This window comes from Corvus cornix, chromosome 1A (genome assembly GCF_000738735.6).
Source record: "Corvus cornix cornix isolate S_Up_H32 chromosome 1A, ASM73873v5, whole genome shotgun sequence".
NCBI lineage: Eukaryota > Metazoa > Chordata > Aves > Passeriformes > Corvidae > Corvus > Corvus cornix.
Window position 1 is genome coordinate 34,554,519 of NC_047057.1, and position 17,659 is coordinate 34,572,177.

A 17,659-nucleotide genomic window follows, 5' to 3' on the forward strand; every position below is an offset into this window, starting at 1 on the left:
AGCAGAACATAATCTTTTACGTAGAGCATTATGTGCACTGCGCTTTATGTACCAGGAGATGTTGTTTTCTAAAATCACCTGGAGCTTAAACATTGATCTGGGTAACAGAACATTGATTCAAAGTTAATTTGAAGCTGTCGCGCAATCCTAACAGTTCTGAATGCACAAAAAAAACAACCGAACAAAAAACCTAACACCGAAAAAAAGAACAACGCTTGATTTGACACTAATTATCTTCACTTTGTGATGTTAAAAAGAGAGCTCTGCAGCAGCACAGTAGAGAGCCCTGGCTAAATGCAGTTCGGCGTGCGCCTGTTTTGTGTCCTTTCCGCACGTCTTACTGCGCTCCTGAGCCAAGCGCGCGCCCGTGCTTTAACACGTAGCACGGCGCTCATTTTTCAGCCGATAATTACGGTCCTTGGCTACTGAGCACCCAGCGCGCTTTGACTGCTGGAAGCTCCCTTCCTCGGAGCGAGGCAGTGCGGAACACGAGCCCGCACCCCGCAGAGCCGACATGGACCTCACTGCCTCGCGCACAACAGCCCGGCCGAGCAGGGCCGGCCCGGGCCGGGCCCCGGCGTGAGGCGGTCCCCGCGGGCGGGGAGCGCCCGGGGCGGGGCAGGAGGAGCGGCCCGGCCCCCACCGCCCGCGCCGCCGGCGGAAGCCCCGCCGCGCCGCCGCGGAAGTGACGCCGCGCTCCGCCTCCCCGCTCCTTCCCCCTCCCCCTCCCGGCGGCGGCTCGGGAGCCGGGCGCGGCTGGCGGCGGCCCCGGGCGGGACCATGGCGGACGGTGTGGACCACATCGACATCTACGCCGATGTGGGCGAGGAGTTCAACCAGGTATGCGCGGCCCGCGGGCGCGGCCTTTCCGCTCTGCTCCGCTCCCCTTCCTCGCCCGCCTTCGCAGCCGCGCCGCCTGCAGGGCCCTCAGCGCGGCGGCCGCGCCGCCGCCATTGTTCGGGCGCTCCCGCCGCCGCCGCCGAGCGCGGGGCTGCGCGGGCCCGGGGCGGGCGCGGCCTCACGCCCGGGCCGCGGGTGCCGGCGGCGGGCACGGCTGGGCGGAGAGCGCGCCTGGCGCTGAGAGGGGGGCTGCTGGCGGGGCACTGGATGCGCCGGGGGCGAGCGCCTTCCTTCCCTCCCTCGCTTTTTCGCTTCTTCCCAACCTTCCTCCCTTTCTGACTTTTCTGCTCAGGGGCCGCTCCAGAGGGCTCTCCCGCGCCGGCTCGGCGGACGGGCCCTCCCGGATGCGGGGGGGAGAGCGGCCCCTTCCCGCCGGCTGCGGAGGGGAAGCGCTGCCATTGTTCGCAGATGAATCAAAAAGCCGCCGAGCGGTGGCTGTTTCTCGGCCGCGCTTTGCGGGGGAGGTGGAACTAGTGCGGCTTTATTTTGCAGCACTGGAGAAAGTATCCTGCTTTTTATATTTTCTTTTTTTTTTTTTTTTGTTTTCCTTATTCGTTATTATCTTCCATTTTAAAATGTTGCGCAAGCCTTTTTTAGAGGACGAGTTCCTATTTTGTTGAGGAAATGTGGATGAAATAAACAACTTTTCTGGATTATAAGTAGTCCAGTTTTCTAGTACCTTTTTTTTTTTTTTGCCTCTCATTTTTACCAAATAGCCGTGTGCCAACTTTCCTAGCGAAACACGATGTTTGTATCGGTTTTGCATGCCATCTGTCCTGTTAGCGAGTCCTGCACTTCTCCAGGTTGAGTTGCCCCAGATTGCTTTGTTCCTGCCCTAGAGCATAAATAACCGGGAACAACTGCACTTTCACGCACTTACAGGGCCCAGCTGTATGCCAGCTTGCCCTACAGAGAACTGGGAAGTAGGCAATGGTTTTGGAATTCACAGGTAATCTGTAATTTTCTCAGCAACTTGTAACTTTCTCAGAAGACTTAATTTCTTCTGATCTCGATTAATACAGTAATTCTAAGTATTAGTAATCTCATAAAGGTATACTATGAAAGAAGGCCATACTAAGGGGAGATGAGGAGTGATTTGCTCTTATTTTGTCTGCATGTGAAGGTTTGTCCCTTACAGTTGAAGACCCATCATATGAATTTAAACAGGTGGACAAACACCATTTAGCAGAAGAGTACATTTTTTGAGATTCTGTGATAACTTGAGTTTGGTTTAATAAATTCTAGATAAAACTGCTAACAAATAAAGTTTTTCAGGGAAAAAACCCTCACTTGAATCTGGTAGTGTTTGTGTAAATTCATGTGTGCAGAAGCCCTCAGAGTAGAATAGTTGTGTGCTGTAAGTATAGTGAAGAGAGGTAGTGCCAGAACAAAACTAATGGGGATGATCTGTTTCACTCACACGGTCCTGGTCTACTCATATTGTCATTACTGTTGATATTCTCTGTGGCCATGGTGGTGCAAATGAAGAGAGTCTTGTGATAATTTAGTTTAGCTTATTCCACCAGGCAGGGAACCTTTTTGCTTTTTTCACAGTATTCACCCCAGTTGCTTCCCTGCTGGGTTTGCATTTCTGCAGCCTGTTGCTTCAGTTCATAAATCTTGCAAAATATAGGGCAGAAAGTGAGAAGAGGCTAGTGCCCTTTTTTCCATCGGCTTGACTTTAAGGGTTTTGTTTCTTTTAGGGGGTTTTCTTCTATGTTTTTGTCTGTTTCACACACACCCCTAAAAAAGTGCTGTTTTTTCTTGTCCAGATTCCATTTTTGTGACTTTGTATTTAAAGTAATATTGTTGAACTGAGCAGGTCTTGAGACAATGTAAAAGTTTTACTGTGAGAGATTGATGCCTCTGCACTGTCCCATTTTCTTCTGTCATATATGAAAGAAGGCGAGTTGTCGTATTAGTTACTACCTCTTAATTCTGACATCATTGAGAAAGGTTGTCTAGAAACTTTTATTCATGAATTATTGTTCCTGATTTGAAGCTGACAGTTTAAATGGATATGGTGGAGCATAGTTCTGTGGATGTGTGAAGATGACAGTTAAGAAGATGCTTAGGGAGAAAGCGAATTGTATTATTAATTTGTTTGTTTAGAGGGCATTTTACGGAACACCATATTTATAAAAAAGTTGTCTTTATCTAGTGAGTGAACTATTGTTTTTTGATTTTGTTGCTCTACGTTAATTTGAGTTACTAATATTTTTTTGAATTGGACTATAGAAACCCTTTCCACTGGTTTTGGCAGTAACAGGGACTGAAAAATATACTGTTGTGCTTTGCTGTTCTTGTGGATATGTAGTATGTAACTGTATTTATGCCCAAGCTTTTGGGACAAAACTTTTGTTTGCATCTGGAGTTAACCTTTCATTTAGGACTTGTGACTGGGTGAACTTCCCTTGGTTGTTTTGTCTTGTTCTGGGCCTCAAGGTGCTCATCCTTGAGGCTATTCTGGGATTTTTTTTAATGCCTTTTTTCCAAGAGAAGGTGGGGAGGGATGTTCTGCTTGATTAGCACTAAATGAACCATAGATTATAAAGGTGAAATAAAGACCGCAGAGCCATGGGTTTACAAGCTGGCTAAGATGGATGACAACTCTAAACTGTTTTGGGTAGTATTTAGTGTTGGTTGCAATGAGCTGACTAACTTGATATCAGATCTTTTTAGTAAAAATGCATCTTGCCTATTCTATCTGAAGCTCATCGTCTGTCAGTGTTGCCTCTTACTCTTTTATTAACTTATTGTTCATCATAATCATATTTTTTGTCCTTGGGCTCACAGCTTTAGTCAATTTGGCTCTGACCGATTACTTTTTTTTTTAATTGTGCTTTTTTTTTTTTTCTCGGAGAACTTGGTTGAGTAATTCTTCATTATTTTCTTCTAAGCTGGCTTCCCCAGCCAGCAGTCTTTTCTATTTATTTAAAGTCTCATTTTGAGATGACAGTCGCATAAATGTAGTACTTCCTGCATGCATTGCTTGTGCCTTCTTAAAAATAGGTATTGCATGGACTATTTTACCTTGAGCATCTCCCTACATTACACATCTTGCTCTTCAAGAGAGGGAGATCTGTGCTGCTCGTGAAAACTGTTACCTGCGTACAAATAGCTGAGGATGGCATTCTCTCGAGGGCAGAAGACCCTCAGTAAGCCTGGAGTGCTTTAGCAAATATTAGGCTGTGGTTTTATACACAAAACCCTAGACTGTTGCTGCATGATACAGAGATAATGAGCTTGTGCAGGATACCAGTTTGGGTCTGACTTGAGGCTGCCTGCTGCTTCAGCCAGCAAACTGGGTTGCTTTCTTATGGTCATGAAGATTTGACCATGCATTGTCAAGTTCCCTCATGCTCTGAGCAGCTTTGCATTTCCCTTGCTCAGGGGGTTTTCTCCACATGCGCTCGTGCATGTAGTTAAATAGTAAAAACCGTTTATTATGCACATGTAGTATACAAATATAAATCTTGCTGATCAGGAAGAGGATGCAAAAGAACTTAAGGATATCTTATTTTAATGCTGTGAAAAAGGTGCTTGCTTTGTTTATACTCTTAATAAGTAAACTTGAATAGTTGCATTGTGGATATGTGTAAACATGCCTGTAGTGTTCTATTTTGATATTTAAATGCTAACAAATTAGGAATGAAAGAGTTTTGACTTTGTATTTTGTAACTGGATAATAAAAGTTATTTAGATGGAATAAGCAGTTAAGAGGCTAATTATCTGAAAACTACATTATCTAAGGAATGTGTTAGTTACTGTCTTGACTTCAGCTCTGTAACACAAAGAAAATTTTTTTGTGTGTGATAAATAATAAAAGCTAGCATTTAGTGGCCAGTTAAAGCCAGTTATTAAAAACAGCCTTTATATCATAAAGACAGGTGTCTTATCATGGGAGGGGATGGATATATTGTGGTATAATAAATTTCTACTCAGAAGGGCTGTCCTGGTCATAAAAAACATAAGCTGGCAGACCTGCATGTGTTATAAAATATGTACACAATGCATTATGGCATATGCATTTTGCCAATTCTGCTGAAAGGGGCCCTGGGAAGACATAATTTCTGTATACTGGTAAATACCAAACTCCAGAAAAACTTGATACCTTCTTATCTGGCGCCTCTTCACTTTGTTTTAATGTGAACAGTGATCCTACGTACCTTTAGTTTATATTTTTGACTGCTTGTGAATTTTTAGTTATTCTTTGTAACTCTGTAATTGCTCTGTAATTTTTAGTTACAAGGGATCAGGTCGCTTAAATTTTGGTGCTGTGCCAGTTGTAGAGCCAAGAGCATTTGGGCCTATAGAGTAAACATGAATCCTATGGTCTAACGAACTTGTCCACTGTGCTGGATGTTTCTGCCATAGGCAGTTTGCTGTTTTAGAAGTATCAAAGGCTGTCTTTTTTGTTAATGTTCCAGTTCGTATGTTCAGACAGTTAATCAAAACCAGAAAGGTTTTTGTCTATAACTTGTTATTCTTCAGGACCTACAAATTTTTTTTTTTTTATAAGTGAGGATAGTAGCATGTGTTTAGAGTTTTTGACCACAAATATTGTAACTCGAGTGAACAAAAAGGCAAGGGGGAAGCTGGATAGTTTGTTTTTCTTTCTCTTTTTTTTTTCCCCAGAAGCAACAGTAAATATTTTTCATGAAACTTTTATTTACCTCACTGATTTTTTAAAAATGTGTTCTTGAAGGTGTAAGTTAGTGTTTAACTCTTAAATTGGACAAGGTTCTGCAGAAAAAGCAAGTCTCACAGACCTATGGACAGCTTAAAAAAATTTTGCTTAACAACAACAACAAAAGCCATTTCCAAAACAGCGCTTGAAAACTAAGTGAGTGGTCCTCTGCATCTCTGAGGAGTATGACTGCTAAGTTGCAAAAAAGAAATAACATGTTTAGTTTGTCCGTTCTGGACATGAAGTTCCATATGTTTATGGCTTTCATATTGGAATGTTTCACCCATTCCACTTATTAGCACAGAATGTGGAATTTCAGTCCTGATTTTAAGACGAAGTATTTCAGACTGCGGTCTAGTTAAAACATAGACTTTGGAAATGCATTGTTGTCTGATTTGGTTTTAGAGGGGGCCAGAACAGTGGCGCTCACTTTGTTTCTTAGCATGTTTATTTGCAAGATTGTGAATTACAGTAATTGAGCAGAAATAATTTCTATTCATGCTTGATGTTCTTCTTGTAACTAAGGAAGTTGGAAGAGGTCAAAATTGGTTCCTGATAGAGGCAGAGCATTTGTTTAAATAGCTGAGAAGTAACACTTCCTGTACTCTTTTTTCCTTTTCTGCATCTAGGAAGGAAGGGCGTGGTTAGGTAAGTTTCCACAGATCATGTATGAAGGAGAAAGGATTGTTGGATCTTGTGCAACATCCACCAGGACACCTCTCTTCTGTCTACACTTGGGAGTTGCTGGTTCAGGTCATTCTTAATCATCTAAGCACACACCTTGCTGACAGATTGGTAACTGAATGAATTCCATGCTGGCCGCAAAACCAGCACAATGTAAGAAGAAATTTTAGTGAACAGCATCAGGTTTTCTCTTGTGTCTTTATTTAAATTAAGACAGTGGTGCTATTGGGCACTTTGCCTATCCTGCCCCTCTCTCAATTACATGCAGACTCTGCTGCCTCAATAATTCTCTCCCTCCACTGATAGTCACCTGAAAGCCTGTGTGATACAAACGATCTGTTTCAAGGAGTTTCTTGTCACTAGGGGAGTGCAGCAGAGCTGCAGTGGACTGCTGCCTGCTCTGGTATTTTGGCAATGCTGACTTCAGAGAGATAGGTTAGTGTACATACATCTGCTGTAAGATTGGTGATTGTCTGTTTGCATCTGTCTACCAAGACTAAATTCTACTTTCCTGAAGTCATTGTTCATATACACAGGTAACTAGAATTACTGCACATTTAGCAGAGGACTTCCTTAACTGCCTCGTGACATCAACCCTAATCTAGCTGTAAGATGTCGTGTTTAGGCCTGTCTCAGGCAGTTCCATGAACCTGATTTCATTAGCTATGGTGATAGGAGGAATCTAAACTGAGAACTGGACAGACTAGGTGAAATATGAAACCCTTAATTTAATAGTGATAAGCTTACCTTAAGAAGGAGATTTTTGTACTGAAGTTTATTGGGACAGTGCAGCTTACTGAGGATTAAATCTACTTGATTGACAATGCCAAAACTCAGTTTACCTGTTTGTTGGGGTTTTTTAAATTAGCATTATTTGTTTTAGTTACATTTTCCCTGTATGAGCAGTAGTTGTTAGTATTTTCATACAGAGAGTGGATCTTGTGGTCATGACTGTGGATATATTGGGTTTGCAGCAAACATCGTTAACTTTGCAGCCTGTGTTTTGTGGGGTCCAGCTTGGTTCTCTCTAGCTGCCATATCTGGTACCTTGAACTATTCTATCTAGGATGCTTCTGTGAGTTTCTAGATACAAATTCATAGTGGGTGCTGAAATATCTGTGATACCAAAATCTGGTGAGGCAATTTCTGTTCTGGAGTAGGGTATGAGAGTCCAGTAAACTGGGGGGAGTTGGCTTAGAGGGGCAATTGCTGCTTGCGGATGGACTTGGGCATTGGTCAGCACATGGTGAGCAATTGTATTATGTATCAATTGTCTGTCTTGTCCATTATTTCATCTCTTTTTGTTGTCATCTTTTTCATCATCACCATTATTATTTTTATATTTTACTTTATTTCAGTTATTAAACTGTTCTAGTCTCAACCCACAGGTTTTACCTTTTCACCAGTTCTCTTCCCCTGTTCCACAGGGTTTGGGGGGTGGAGTGAGGAAATGCCTGTGTGGTACTTAGTTGCTGGCTGGAGTTAAACCACAATAGCCCTTTGTTTGTCACCCATCGTGGGACTTGACAGGTTGAGAAAACAACAAATCTGACTAGAACATGCTAGAACAAATTTGTTATAAGCATTCATTATATTAGTTTAATAGTCACTGGACACAATGTTGATTTTATGCTCTCAGTTGTTCTGCTGGTTCTCAGAGCTCCATCATTTAACTCCTTATTTCCACTGTGTGCTCCCTGTTGTGCTGTTTATCCTGTGGGATACTGGTCTAGTGGTACAAGGTTATTGTGTTGTATTTTAATCTAAGCAGTCTGGTGTAGTGGAAGATATTCCTGCCCGCAGCAGGGGGCTTGGAACTAAACCATTCAGTGATCCTATGAACACTGACGTATGATACGACAGAAATGCTGGTTGTGAAAGTAATCTATTACTTGTACTCAGCCCTGCTGTCATCTTTGTACTTTGTGAGTGATCTGTTGGAAACTATTAATGATTACACCTTTTACCTTTCATCCTCTGAGAGTTAATCTGCAGAGGAGACGTGATCCCACATCTTCCTCTTCTCTACCAGGCTAATGACAATAGCTCTTGAAAATTTTGAATATCCTTGGGATGTTGAAACAAGCATGGCCCTATGGCCAGGATCCACAATTGTGTGCCAGGTCTTGTTTAGGATTAAGCAACTATTTGCAGCTACTCAAACCCCGTGACAGGCACTGTGGCTACTCAAACCTTGGTAGCAGGTGCTGCAGCTGCTCAGAGCCTTGCAGTGGGTGATGCAGCTGAACCAGAGCACCAACCCCTGCCAATATCAGTCACCCCTTTCCACCAGAAGAAATGGACATGAGAGAGCTTGTTTAGTAAAGGAGAACAAAGCAGGGCCATCACAAGAACAGGAGGAAGAGGCAGAACAAGAGGGAACCACTCAGTCCCTATTCCTGAGAGAGCTGTGGGATATGCAAAAAGATTTCAGCCATCAAGCAGGTGAGCATGTGATCACCTGACTGCTCAGATGCTGGGTACCAGGGCTGGTAGCTCAGAATTGGAGGGTAGGGAAACCAAGCAGCTGGGATCACCTTCTAGGGAAGGGGGCATTGACAAGGCAATTGGCAAAGGGCCACAAGTCCTCAGCCTTTGGGAGGCAACTCCTGTGGAGTGTGACGGAAAGACATCCCTTCAAGGAAGATGTTCTGTGTCACCCAGGCAAGTGGGCCACCACAGTGGTATCCAGTACCTTTGCTATGACCCAGACAATGCACAGTCACCCGCAGACCCAGAAGAATTCCAGCGCATGTGACCCGTGCAGCAGAAACTTGTCCAGATCATGCCATTGTCATATGCTGAGTTTTCAGGAATGTATGGATCCTGTGGTCTGGCACGTCAGGCCCACAGGAGTGTAAGGCTCTAGTGCACAGGGTACCCCAATGCCATCCAGCTCTGCAGGGGCAGAACCTATTTCTGTTTCTGGAGGGAGAGAGGGGGATCCCAACAGCTGACTGTATTGGAGGTTGAAGTGAGCCTGACTGGGAATGTGTGGCAAAAGCACCCCACTGTGTCTGGCCTGGAGGTTCTGTGCATTCCTGGCATAGACTGTCTCAGGAGAGGGTATGTCAAGGACCCGGAAGGGTACTGGTGGGTGTTCAGTACCACTGCCTTGGAGGCAGAGGAGGTTAAGCAGCTGCCTGCCTTGCCTGGTCTCTCAGAGGACCCTTCTGTTGTGGGCTTGCTGAAGGTCAGAGAGCTGTGCTGGTCACTACCATGGTATTACTCCAGCCGCAGCATTGCACCGAGACACCATTATTCCCATTCACAAGCTGATTTATCAACTGGAGAGTCAAGCGGTGATGAGCAGGACCAGACCATACGGCCAGTGTGAAGGTATAACGGAGAGTGGAGAGTAACAGTGAGCTGTGGTGGCTTGAATGAAGTCATGCTGTGGCTGAGTGCTGCATACTGGACATGCTGGAGTCAAAAGCTGCCAAGTGGTTTGCCACAATTGATATTGCTAATGTGTTTCTATACCTTTGACAGGCCACAATTTGCTTTCCCTTCAAGGAATGTCCAGTAGACCTGGAATCCAGAGCCCCAGGGGTGGAAACATAGCCCAACCAGTTCTGTGGACTGATCCATACTGGATTGGAACAGGGTGAAGCTCTGGAACACCTGCAGTACATTGATAATACCATCATGTGGGGTCCTACAACAGCAAAAATTTTTGAGAAAGGGAGGAAAATAGTCCAAATTATTCCAAAAGCTGATTTTACCATAAAACAATGTAAGGTCAAGGGACCTGCATGAGAGATTGAGTTTTTAGGAGTAAAATGGCAAGATGGATGTTGTCAGATTGCAGTGAATGTGATCAAGAAAATAGCGGCAATGTCTCCACCAACTAGTAAGAAGCAAACACAAGGTTTTTTAGGTGTTGTGGGTTTTTGAAGAATGCAGATTACAGTCTAATTGTAAGCCCTCTCTATGAAATGACCTACAAGAAGAATGATTTCAAGTGAGGCCCTGAGCAGCAACAAGCTTTTGAACAAATTAAATGGGACATAGTTCGTGCAGCAGCCCCCTGGCCAGTTTGGGCAGGGCAAGATGTAAAAATGTGCTCTATACTGCAGCCGGGGTGAATTGCCCTACCTGGAGTGTCTGGCAGAAAGCACCAGGGGAGACTACAGTCCATCTCCAGTCCTCTCTCTTTGGAAGTGGGGGTACAGAGTATCGAGGCCTCCTATACTCCAGCTGAAAGAGATATTGGAATCTAATCAAGGGGCTTGAGCTGCTTTGGAAGGGATTGGTGCTGAAGCACAGCTCCTCCTGAGACTCCAGCACAGCTCCTTCAGCTCCCCAGCAGCTGCCAGTGCTGGACTGGGTGTTCAAAGGGAGGGTCTTCTCTACACGTCATGCAGCTGGGGCTACATGAAATAAGTAGGTTGCAGTGACCACATAATGAGCTCAAATAGGAAATCCCAGTTGACCAAGAATCTTGGAAGTGATCATGGACTATCTAGAAGACAAAGATTTCAGAATGTCACTAGAGGAGAAGATAACGTGCTGAAGGGGCCCCATTGTATAATAAACTACCAGAAAATGAGATGCAATACACCTCATTTCCTGATGGGTCCTCCTGTACTGTAGGAAAGCATCAGATGGAAGAACATCATGCCCAGTACATAAACTGGTGGGAGTTGGGTGGAAGGGGCTGATCAGTGCTCAGGGACTGGCAGTTTATTTTATTTCAGTTTTTAAACTGTTCTTACCCCACAGGTTTTACCTTTTTCTGTTTTTTCTCACCCATCCCATGGAGTGGTTGGGGAGGGAGAAGTCAATGAGCAACTCTGTGGTACTTAGCTGCAATCTGGGGTTGAACCATGACACTTGTGCTTTCTAATGTATGCAATTCTGGGAGTAGGGCTTGTGGATTTTTTGATTCCTGCTTGTATTACAAGGGCAAAAGTATTGCAGTGGAAAACAGTGGCCAGAAGTATTTTTTTCCACATAAGTTTAGAATATAATAGGAGTCATAAGAATTTTACATGTTTTGATGTGGATGAAACTGGAGCTTAGCGTTTCAGCAGGGATGTTGTGTAGGTGGTGGATCAGACTCTCTGTGGAACATGGCAATTATCACCACTTTTTGCTTCAATGAGTTCTAAGAGTAATACAAATTGTAATCAAGATGTCTTTTTTATTTTAGGAGGCTGAATATGGTGGGCATGATCAGATTGATTTATATGATGATGTAATTTCTCCATCTGCAAATAATGGAGATGCTCCAGAGGATCGCGATTACATGGATTCTCTTCCACCATCTGTTGGGGATGATGTAGGTAAAGGAGCTGCACCAAATGTTGTCTATACGTATACTGGAAAGAGAATTGCCTTGTACATTGGAAATCTCACTTGGGTAAGTATCTTACTGCTGGTTAGTTGTAGACAGGAATTTTAATTATGGACGTAACTATTTTAAATTTTTTTTTGCTTTAAAATGTTTTATATGAAATATTATGAGTATAAAAAATCAGGTGGTTTTGTTTTTGTTGTTGGTTTGGTTTTCTTTAATTTTTATTTATGGTTGTGGGGTTTTTTTTTCCTTTTACTTGAAATTTGGTGAGCCTATCTGGAGCTGTTGTGATGTCAAATCAAGAAAATCTTCAGAAAATATAAACTTCAGAGTTTCTGTCATGTTTTAAGTGTTATGAAGGGATATTTGTGCTAGTATGTTCTTAAGGTTTTCAGAGAACCGAATGAAAGAAGAGAACAAGTTTAAACTAATAAGTACTTCATGCCTGTAAATACGTCAAGGTTATTAAACAAACCCAATTTTTAGTAAACTCTTGCTGAAGGTTTTAGTTTAAAAGGAGGTTGAAGGTTCTCTAGGATTTTCTTGAAATTACTTTTCACATTTTTCCAGGGCCTTTTCCGTCGGCAGTGACTCTTTCAGCATAACTGTTTTCAGGTATTTGTCTTGAGGCTTATTTCTCTGTCCAACAAGAACAGGTTTATGATAACTCACTGAACTGCAGTCACCCTTAAGACAATTACCTTTGTTAGAATGAAAGCATTTTAAAATCAATTACAGTTAAGCAAACAGTGCAAGAGCTGGTCAGTAGCTGAATTAAGTGGAAATTTTATCTGTTTACAGGAAACCAAGTTCTTCAGGGCTCACATATGCAAAATTCTGTTTTAAAAGATAAATAAAAAATGAGGTTTTTTCCTTTCTGATATTTTCTTACCAGGATTAAACTTGAAAAAGAATACTTTATGGGTGTTTTTTTCATTAGTTATTACATTATTCCAGGAGCTAATAGGTAAGTAAAGGACCTGACTGTTGGGTTGTCCCATTGTGAAATACATGAATGGAATCAGTAAAACGTGCATGAATTAGGTGAACTAACAGTTGAATTGTAAAATAAAAATGAGTACTCCAAAAGTCAGAATATATTGACATCCTGAATTAAAGTATTCCTGTGGATCAGTTTCACACACACACACTCAAAAATCCATGGAAAATTTAATTGCCCTTTGCCTGATGTTTTAGATAAGCTCTCATAGTTGAATATTAAAAATATTTTTCAGTGGACAACAGATGAAGACTTAACTGAAGCAGTTCATTCACTGGGGGTAAATGATATTTTGGAGATAAAATTTTTTGAAAATCGTGCTAATGGCCAATCTAAAGGGTAAGAACTTGTCATTTGTTTTTTCTGTATGTGGATTGAAGTTTGGGAGGGGAAGGAGTTCTCAGTTTTCATAATTGTCAATCTTTGAACTGCTAATCTTAGCTTATTGATACAGAAATGATTTGGCATATCATTTCATCCTAATGAATTAAATTTCAGGTATAAATTCTTGTGATGGTATTGCGTGTCTCATTATTTTGTGAGTTAAAGCTTGTTCATCATCTTCATTTAAGACTGTTCCTAGATTTTAGTTGGTGTGGTGGTGATTCTTGTTTTTCTTCAGTGTAAATGCTATTCTCCCAACCTTCATTATGAAATTTTTCTTTACGTCTTTATTTTCCATTAGCTTTTTAAAGTGCTTGAGCCCATTTTTCACTGATAACCTAAATTTCACTGCATAAATGTGCCTTCATGTCCCTTTAACAGTAATGAGCACGCAGTGTATGCTTAATAACTTGGTCGTATGAATTCATTATGTAGTCTGTTGATACTCCACCAAAAAGCTGCCTTTGTTGTGATAAATTTTGATGCATCTTGTACTTGCTCTTTTGTTTTCTTCTTTTATGTCCTAGAATAAGTTATTTTATCTGCTCCGAAAACTGGACTAAGACCTGGGAGACAATTTCGGTGTCTAGTTTTCAAGTATTCTTTCGCTTACTGTGTGTAATCTTTTTCATGAGGTATCAGGATGTCAGAAAATGGAAAAAAATTGTGTTGTAACTTTCTTCGTTTCCTTTCAGGTTTGCCCTTGTGGGTGTGGGATCGGAAGCATCCTCCAAAAAGTTGATGGATTTGTTGCCTAAAAGAGAATTGCATGGGCAGAATCCTGTTGTAACTCCGTGTAATAAACAGTTTCTGAGTCAATTTGAAATGCAGTCAAGGAAAAGTAAGCTTTTCTTAGGTGCTGTCTTGGAAAAGCAGAAAAAGTAGAATGGCAGGTTTTTAGCTCAGCGTCTTACAATTCTTACACGGTTTAAAATAGCTATAAAATACTTAGAGTCCAGGTGAATGAAGTAATATCTTTGTTTAAAGAAATCACTTCATACACTGAAGAGCTGCTGCATTCTGAAAGAAGGTTGCAGCTTTGTGCAGCTCTTAACATCTGGAGATGCTTTCTCAATTTCTTGTGGACGTAATCTGAAAAAAAAAAAGCACAAGAGCATTTAGAAATTTAACATTTGTAGAAAAACTGGACTAAATTCTAACGTGGGGACTGTCTGTGTTTATGACAGAATGGGGAAGAGCGGTTCTGTGTTGTACTTCAGCACCATGTCTTGTGTTTCCCAGTCCTAATCATTTGTAGCCTTGGGCTTCGTGGGAGGAAGAGACTGGCAGTCTCTCCAGATCCTCTTCCTTTAGTGTGTCCTTTAGTGTAGAGCATAGTATTTTAGCAAAGAATGTTTTCCTCCCTAAATGCATTGGGTTTGGGTACAGGGAGCAAGTTGGTGCTCATAAGGTCATGCTTTAGCACTTCAGATCAAGTGTTGAAAGGCTTTAACCTATTTCAGTGTATGTGATGACGCTTCTGCTTTTCCGTTGCAGCCACACAGTCTGGCCAGATGTCTGGCGAAGGTAAAGCTGGTCCCCCAGGAGGAAGCTCACGAGCAGCATTTCCACCTAGTAATAGAGGTCGGGGCCGTTTTCCAGGTGCCATTCCAGGTGGAGACAGATTCCCTGGACCGGCAGGGCCAGGAGGGCCACCACCACCTTTCCCAGGTAAAATTACTCATATATGGAGTTTCAGTTTTACTTGTGTTTTCTTGTTTCAGTGTGGTATACTTATTTGGGAAATGATAAAGATCAAGGCAATTAATGAACCATAATCAGTGTTCACAGCAAGATTGTAGGATTTGACTGTTCCTTTGTTGCTATTCACCAGGAAGTTGTACTTACTAAATTTGATAGCAAGATAAGAGCTTTTTTAGATACATTCTTTATACTATGTTAATATATGTATTTTAAGTATGAAAAAAATTTAAATAGATCATGTTAGCAAGTAGATTTGGCTTTAATGTAGTATAGTTCAGATTTTCTTATTTGCTATATGTGCTGAGAATGCCTGTGTGGCAGCGTGTAAAGTAACTAATTTCCTTACTGTAGTTCAAATTTGCGCGTGATCAGAAATTCAGCTTTGATTCATGCCCACTGACAGGTCTGTTAGTTGGCACCAGAAATTTGAAGACGAGGTCTTCATGCTTAGTTAGGTATCTGATATGGAAGAAATCTGTTAAACAATTAGCTTTGCACTGCGGTGAAGTTCTTTTTTCAGCTGACATATTTTTTAGTAAATGTCATTCAGTAATAAATTGTCTACCAACAGTCTAAGGGACATAGTCAAATTGAAAAGCCAGTAATGAGAATCTAAGAGTAGGTTTGGATACTGCATTTACATTACTTTCTCCGATACAGCTTCTCCCATATTTTTAATATATATTTTATCCTAAGCCCCATATGAAAGACTAGCTGCAGTAAGATGCAATGGCTTCTAGCTTTTGTAATCTTCTTGTGGGTTTTGGAAACAACAGCAGGTGATTAAGTGATTTGAGGAGGGGCGTTGTCCGTTTTCAAGATAATGCTGTTCTCTTTAGATATCTCTAGATATCTAGTATCAATAGATACAGATAAGTTAAAAATTTTCTAATCTACTGGACCCAAAGCGGGAACATGCATGTCTTGTACATGTTGCACAATGTTCAGGGAGGGAGGGTTGCTTTCTTTTTCTTTTGTCATTGTTTTTAAGAATAAAAAAAAGGAAGCATTTTAAAGAATTTTATTTCCTCGTATTTATTCACTCAATTTTATTTGTTGTTTTTTTGTTTGTTTGTGTGTTTGTTTTTGTGTTTTTTTTTTTAATTTTAGCTGGACAAACTCCCCCACGTCCACCCTTAGGTCCTCCTGGCCCACCAGGCCCACCAGGCCCTCCACCTCCTGGTCAGGTCCTCCCACCTCCATTAGCTGGACCTCCTAATCGTGGTGATCGTCCACCACCACCAGTTCTGTTTCCAGGACAGCCTTTTGGTCAGCCTCCACTTGGGCCACTTCCTCCAGGCCCTCCTCCACCAGTTCCAGGCTATGGGCCACCACCAGGTCCACCACCACCTCAGCAGGGTCCACCTCCACCTCCGGGTCCATTTCCCCCTCGTCCGCCTGGCCCTCTTGGGCCGCCCCTGACTCTTGCACCTCCTCCACATCTCCCTGGGCCACCTCCAGGTGCTCCACCACCGGCACCACATGTGAATCCAGCTTTCTTCCCCCCACCTGCCAATAGTGGCATACCCACTTCAGACAGCCGTGGCCCACCTCCAACAGATCCATATGGCCGACCTCCACCATATGACAGAGGTGACTATGGGCCACCTGGAAGGTGAGTTCTTTTGGTCTAATGTGTTTGGGTCGCATATTTTACTCCTCTTGTTGGAAGCATTTGATTTTTCCCTTCTAATGCAAATGTTAGGAACAATTAGAAGTAGGGCCAAAAGGGATCCCACCAGTCCTGTAGTTTGCCCCTTCTAACTTCTCCAGGGGAATAAATCTGAGAAACATGTTTGCAGCAGGAAGAAAATCCTGATATGTAACACCAGTAATCTTACTTTCCCTTTTCAGCTCTGAACTGTTTGTCTTTGTTTTATTTGGCAATGTCATTATTCCATGTGTTCTACATGTAAACTTACATATCACTTCTTATGCAGTAGCTTCTGGTTGTGCTTCTGTCTTAACTTGAAATTCTGACTTTTACCTGTATCATCGTGCTTTGCAGGCTGCCTTTTAAGAATGCTCTGGAGTTTTCTTTTTCAAATATGTGCATATGTTGAGGTCTTACCAAGCTCATACCATTTTCATCTTTCAGCAGCATTGCTTGTCCCTTTTTTCTTCAGGATTTAATTAAAACTTAGTGTTTGTCTTAAAAGCCAGGTGTGAATTTACTGCAAGACTTTTACCTTCCTTTCCTACCAAGATGTTTCTGCTCCTTTGGTGCAATCTTGCTGTGTTTGTAGCAGTGGCTTTTTCTATGGTTAATCCTATCTGCGACAGAATTCTTAAGTCCCTGACTTGACTTGTCAAGTTTTTCACTTCTTGTTTGAAACATCTTTTTCATCTGTGATTTCAAGCATCTCTGTCTTGCTGCTGTTTCTTGATTTTCACCATATTTGTATTTGTCAAAAATTTTGGCATAAATTTTAAGAGGGACAATTTTACATAGTTAGATTTGAATTTTTTAATAGTAATTTTATTGCTAGCATGAGACACACTTTCCTGGCTTAAAATGTTTTCTGCAAAGATGCTTTGCTGGGATGCTTTTTTTACCACAAAGTTTAAACCCTGCCCAAGCATTTGTACATGTGATGTTCATACAAAAAAACCCTAGAAATTCAAGCATTTGGCTTAATTGCCTGAAATATAAGACTATAAGGTGTTGGGTGTTTTTTGATGGACAAAATCAAGGTTGTCTGCAGTTTATAGAATGTCTGGGGAGGGAAGGAGTGGGAATAGGACAGTATAACTTACTGTCCAGTATTTTCATTAATAATGTTAAAGCTATCATCCATAACTATTTAAATTGTCATTAATTATATATCATAGGCGTTTCACTGGAAATAACATGTCCATAAGAGAAAAATTACATATTCCATTCTATGGGAGGCACACGAAAAATAATACTCAAAACTCAGGGAGGTATGAATTTTTAGACATTTCCTCTTATGCTAAACTGGCTATAGGATCTTGTTCCACTTCTTGCAATTAA

The 17,659-nt window shown here is 41.9% G+C and overlaps 1 protein-coding gene across 4 annotated transcripts in view; it reads left to right on the forward strand.

Annotated features, from left to right (window-relative positions):
- Positions 1 to 713: 713 nt before the first annotated feature.
- The window catches only part of CPSF6 (cleavage and polyadenylation specific factor 6), a 31,576-nt gene continuing 14,630 nt past the window's right edge, over positions 714 to 17,659 (forward strand). For 2 of the 4 annotated variants that reach the window (XM_039570297.1, XM_039570298.1), the window contains exons 1-7: positions 714 to 840; positions 11,430 to 11,639; positions 12,812 to 12,915; positions 13,656 to 13,801; positions 14,458 to 14,631; positions 15,775 to 16,279; positions 17,497 to 17,589. In XM_039570297.1, coding sequence (XP_039426231.1) covers positions 781 to 840; positions 11,430 to 11,639; positions 12,812 to 12,915; positions 13,656 to 13,801; positions 14,458 to 14,631; positions 15,775 to 16,279; positions 17,497 to 17,589 — 1,292 coding nt within the window. In that variant the 5' untranslated portion in view covers positions 714 to 780. The remainder of the gene's footprint in view (positions 841 to 11,429; positions 11,640 to 12,811; positions 12,916 to 13,655; positions 13,802 to 14,457; positions 14,632 to 15,774; positions 16,280 to 17,496; positions 17,590 to 17,659) is intronic. The other 2 variants (XM_039570299.1, XM_039570301.1) reach the window with 1 other exon arrangement.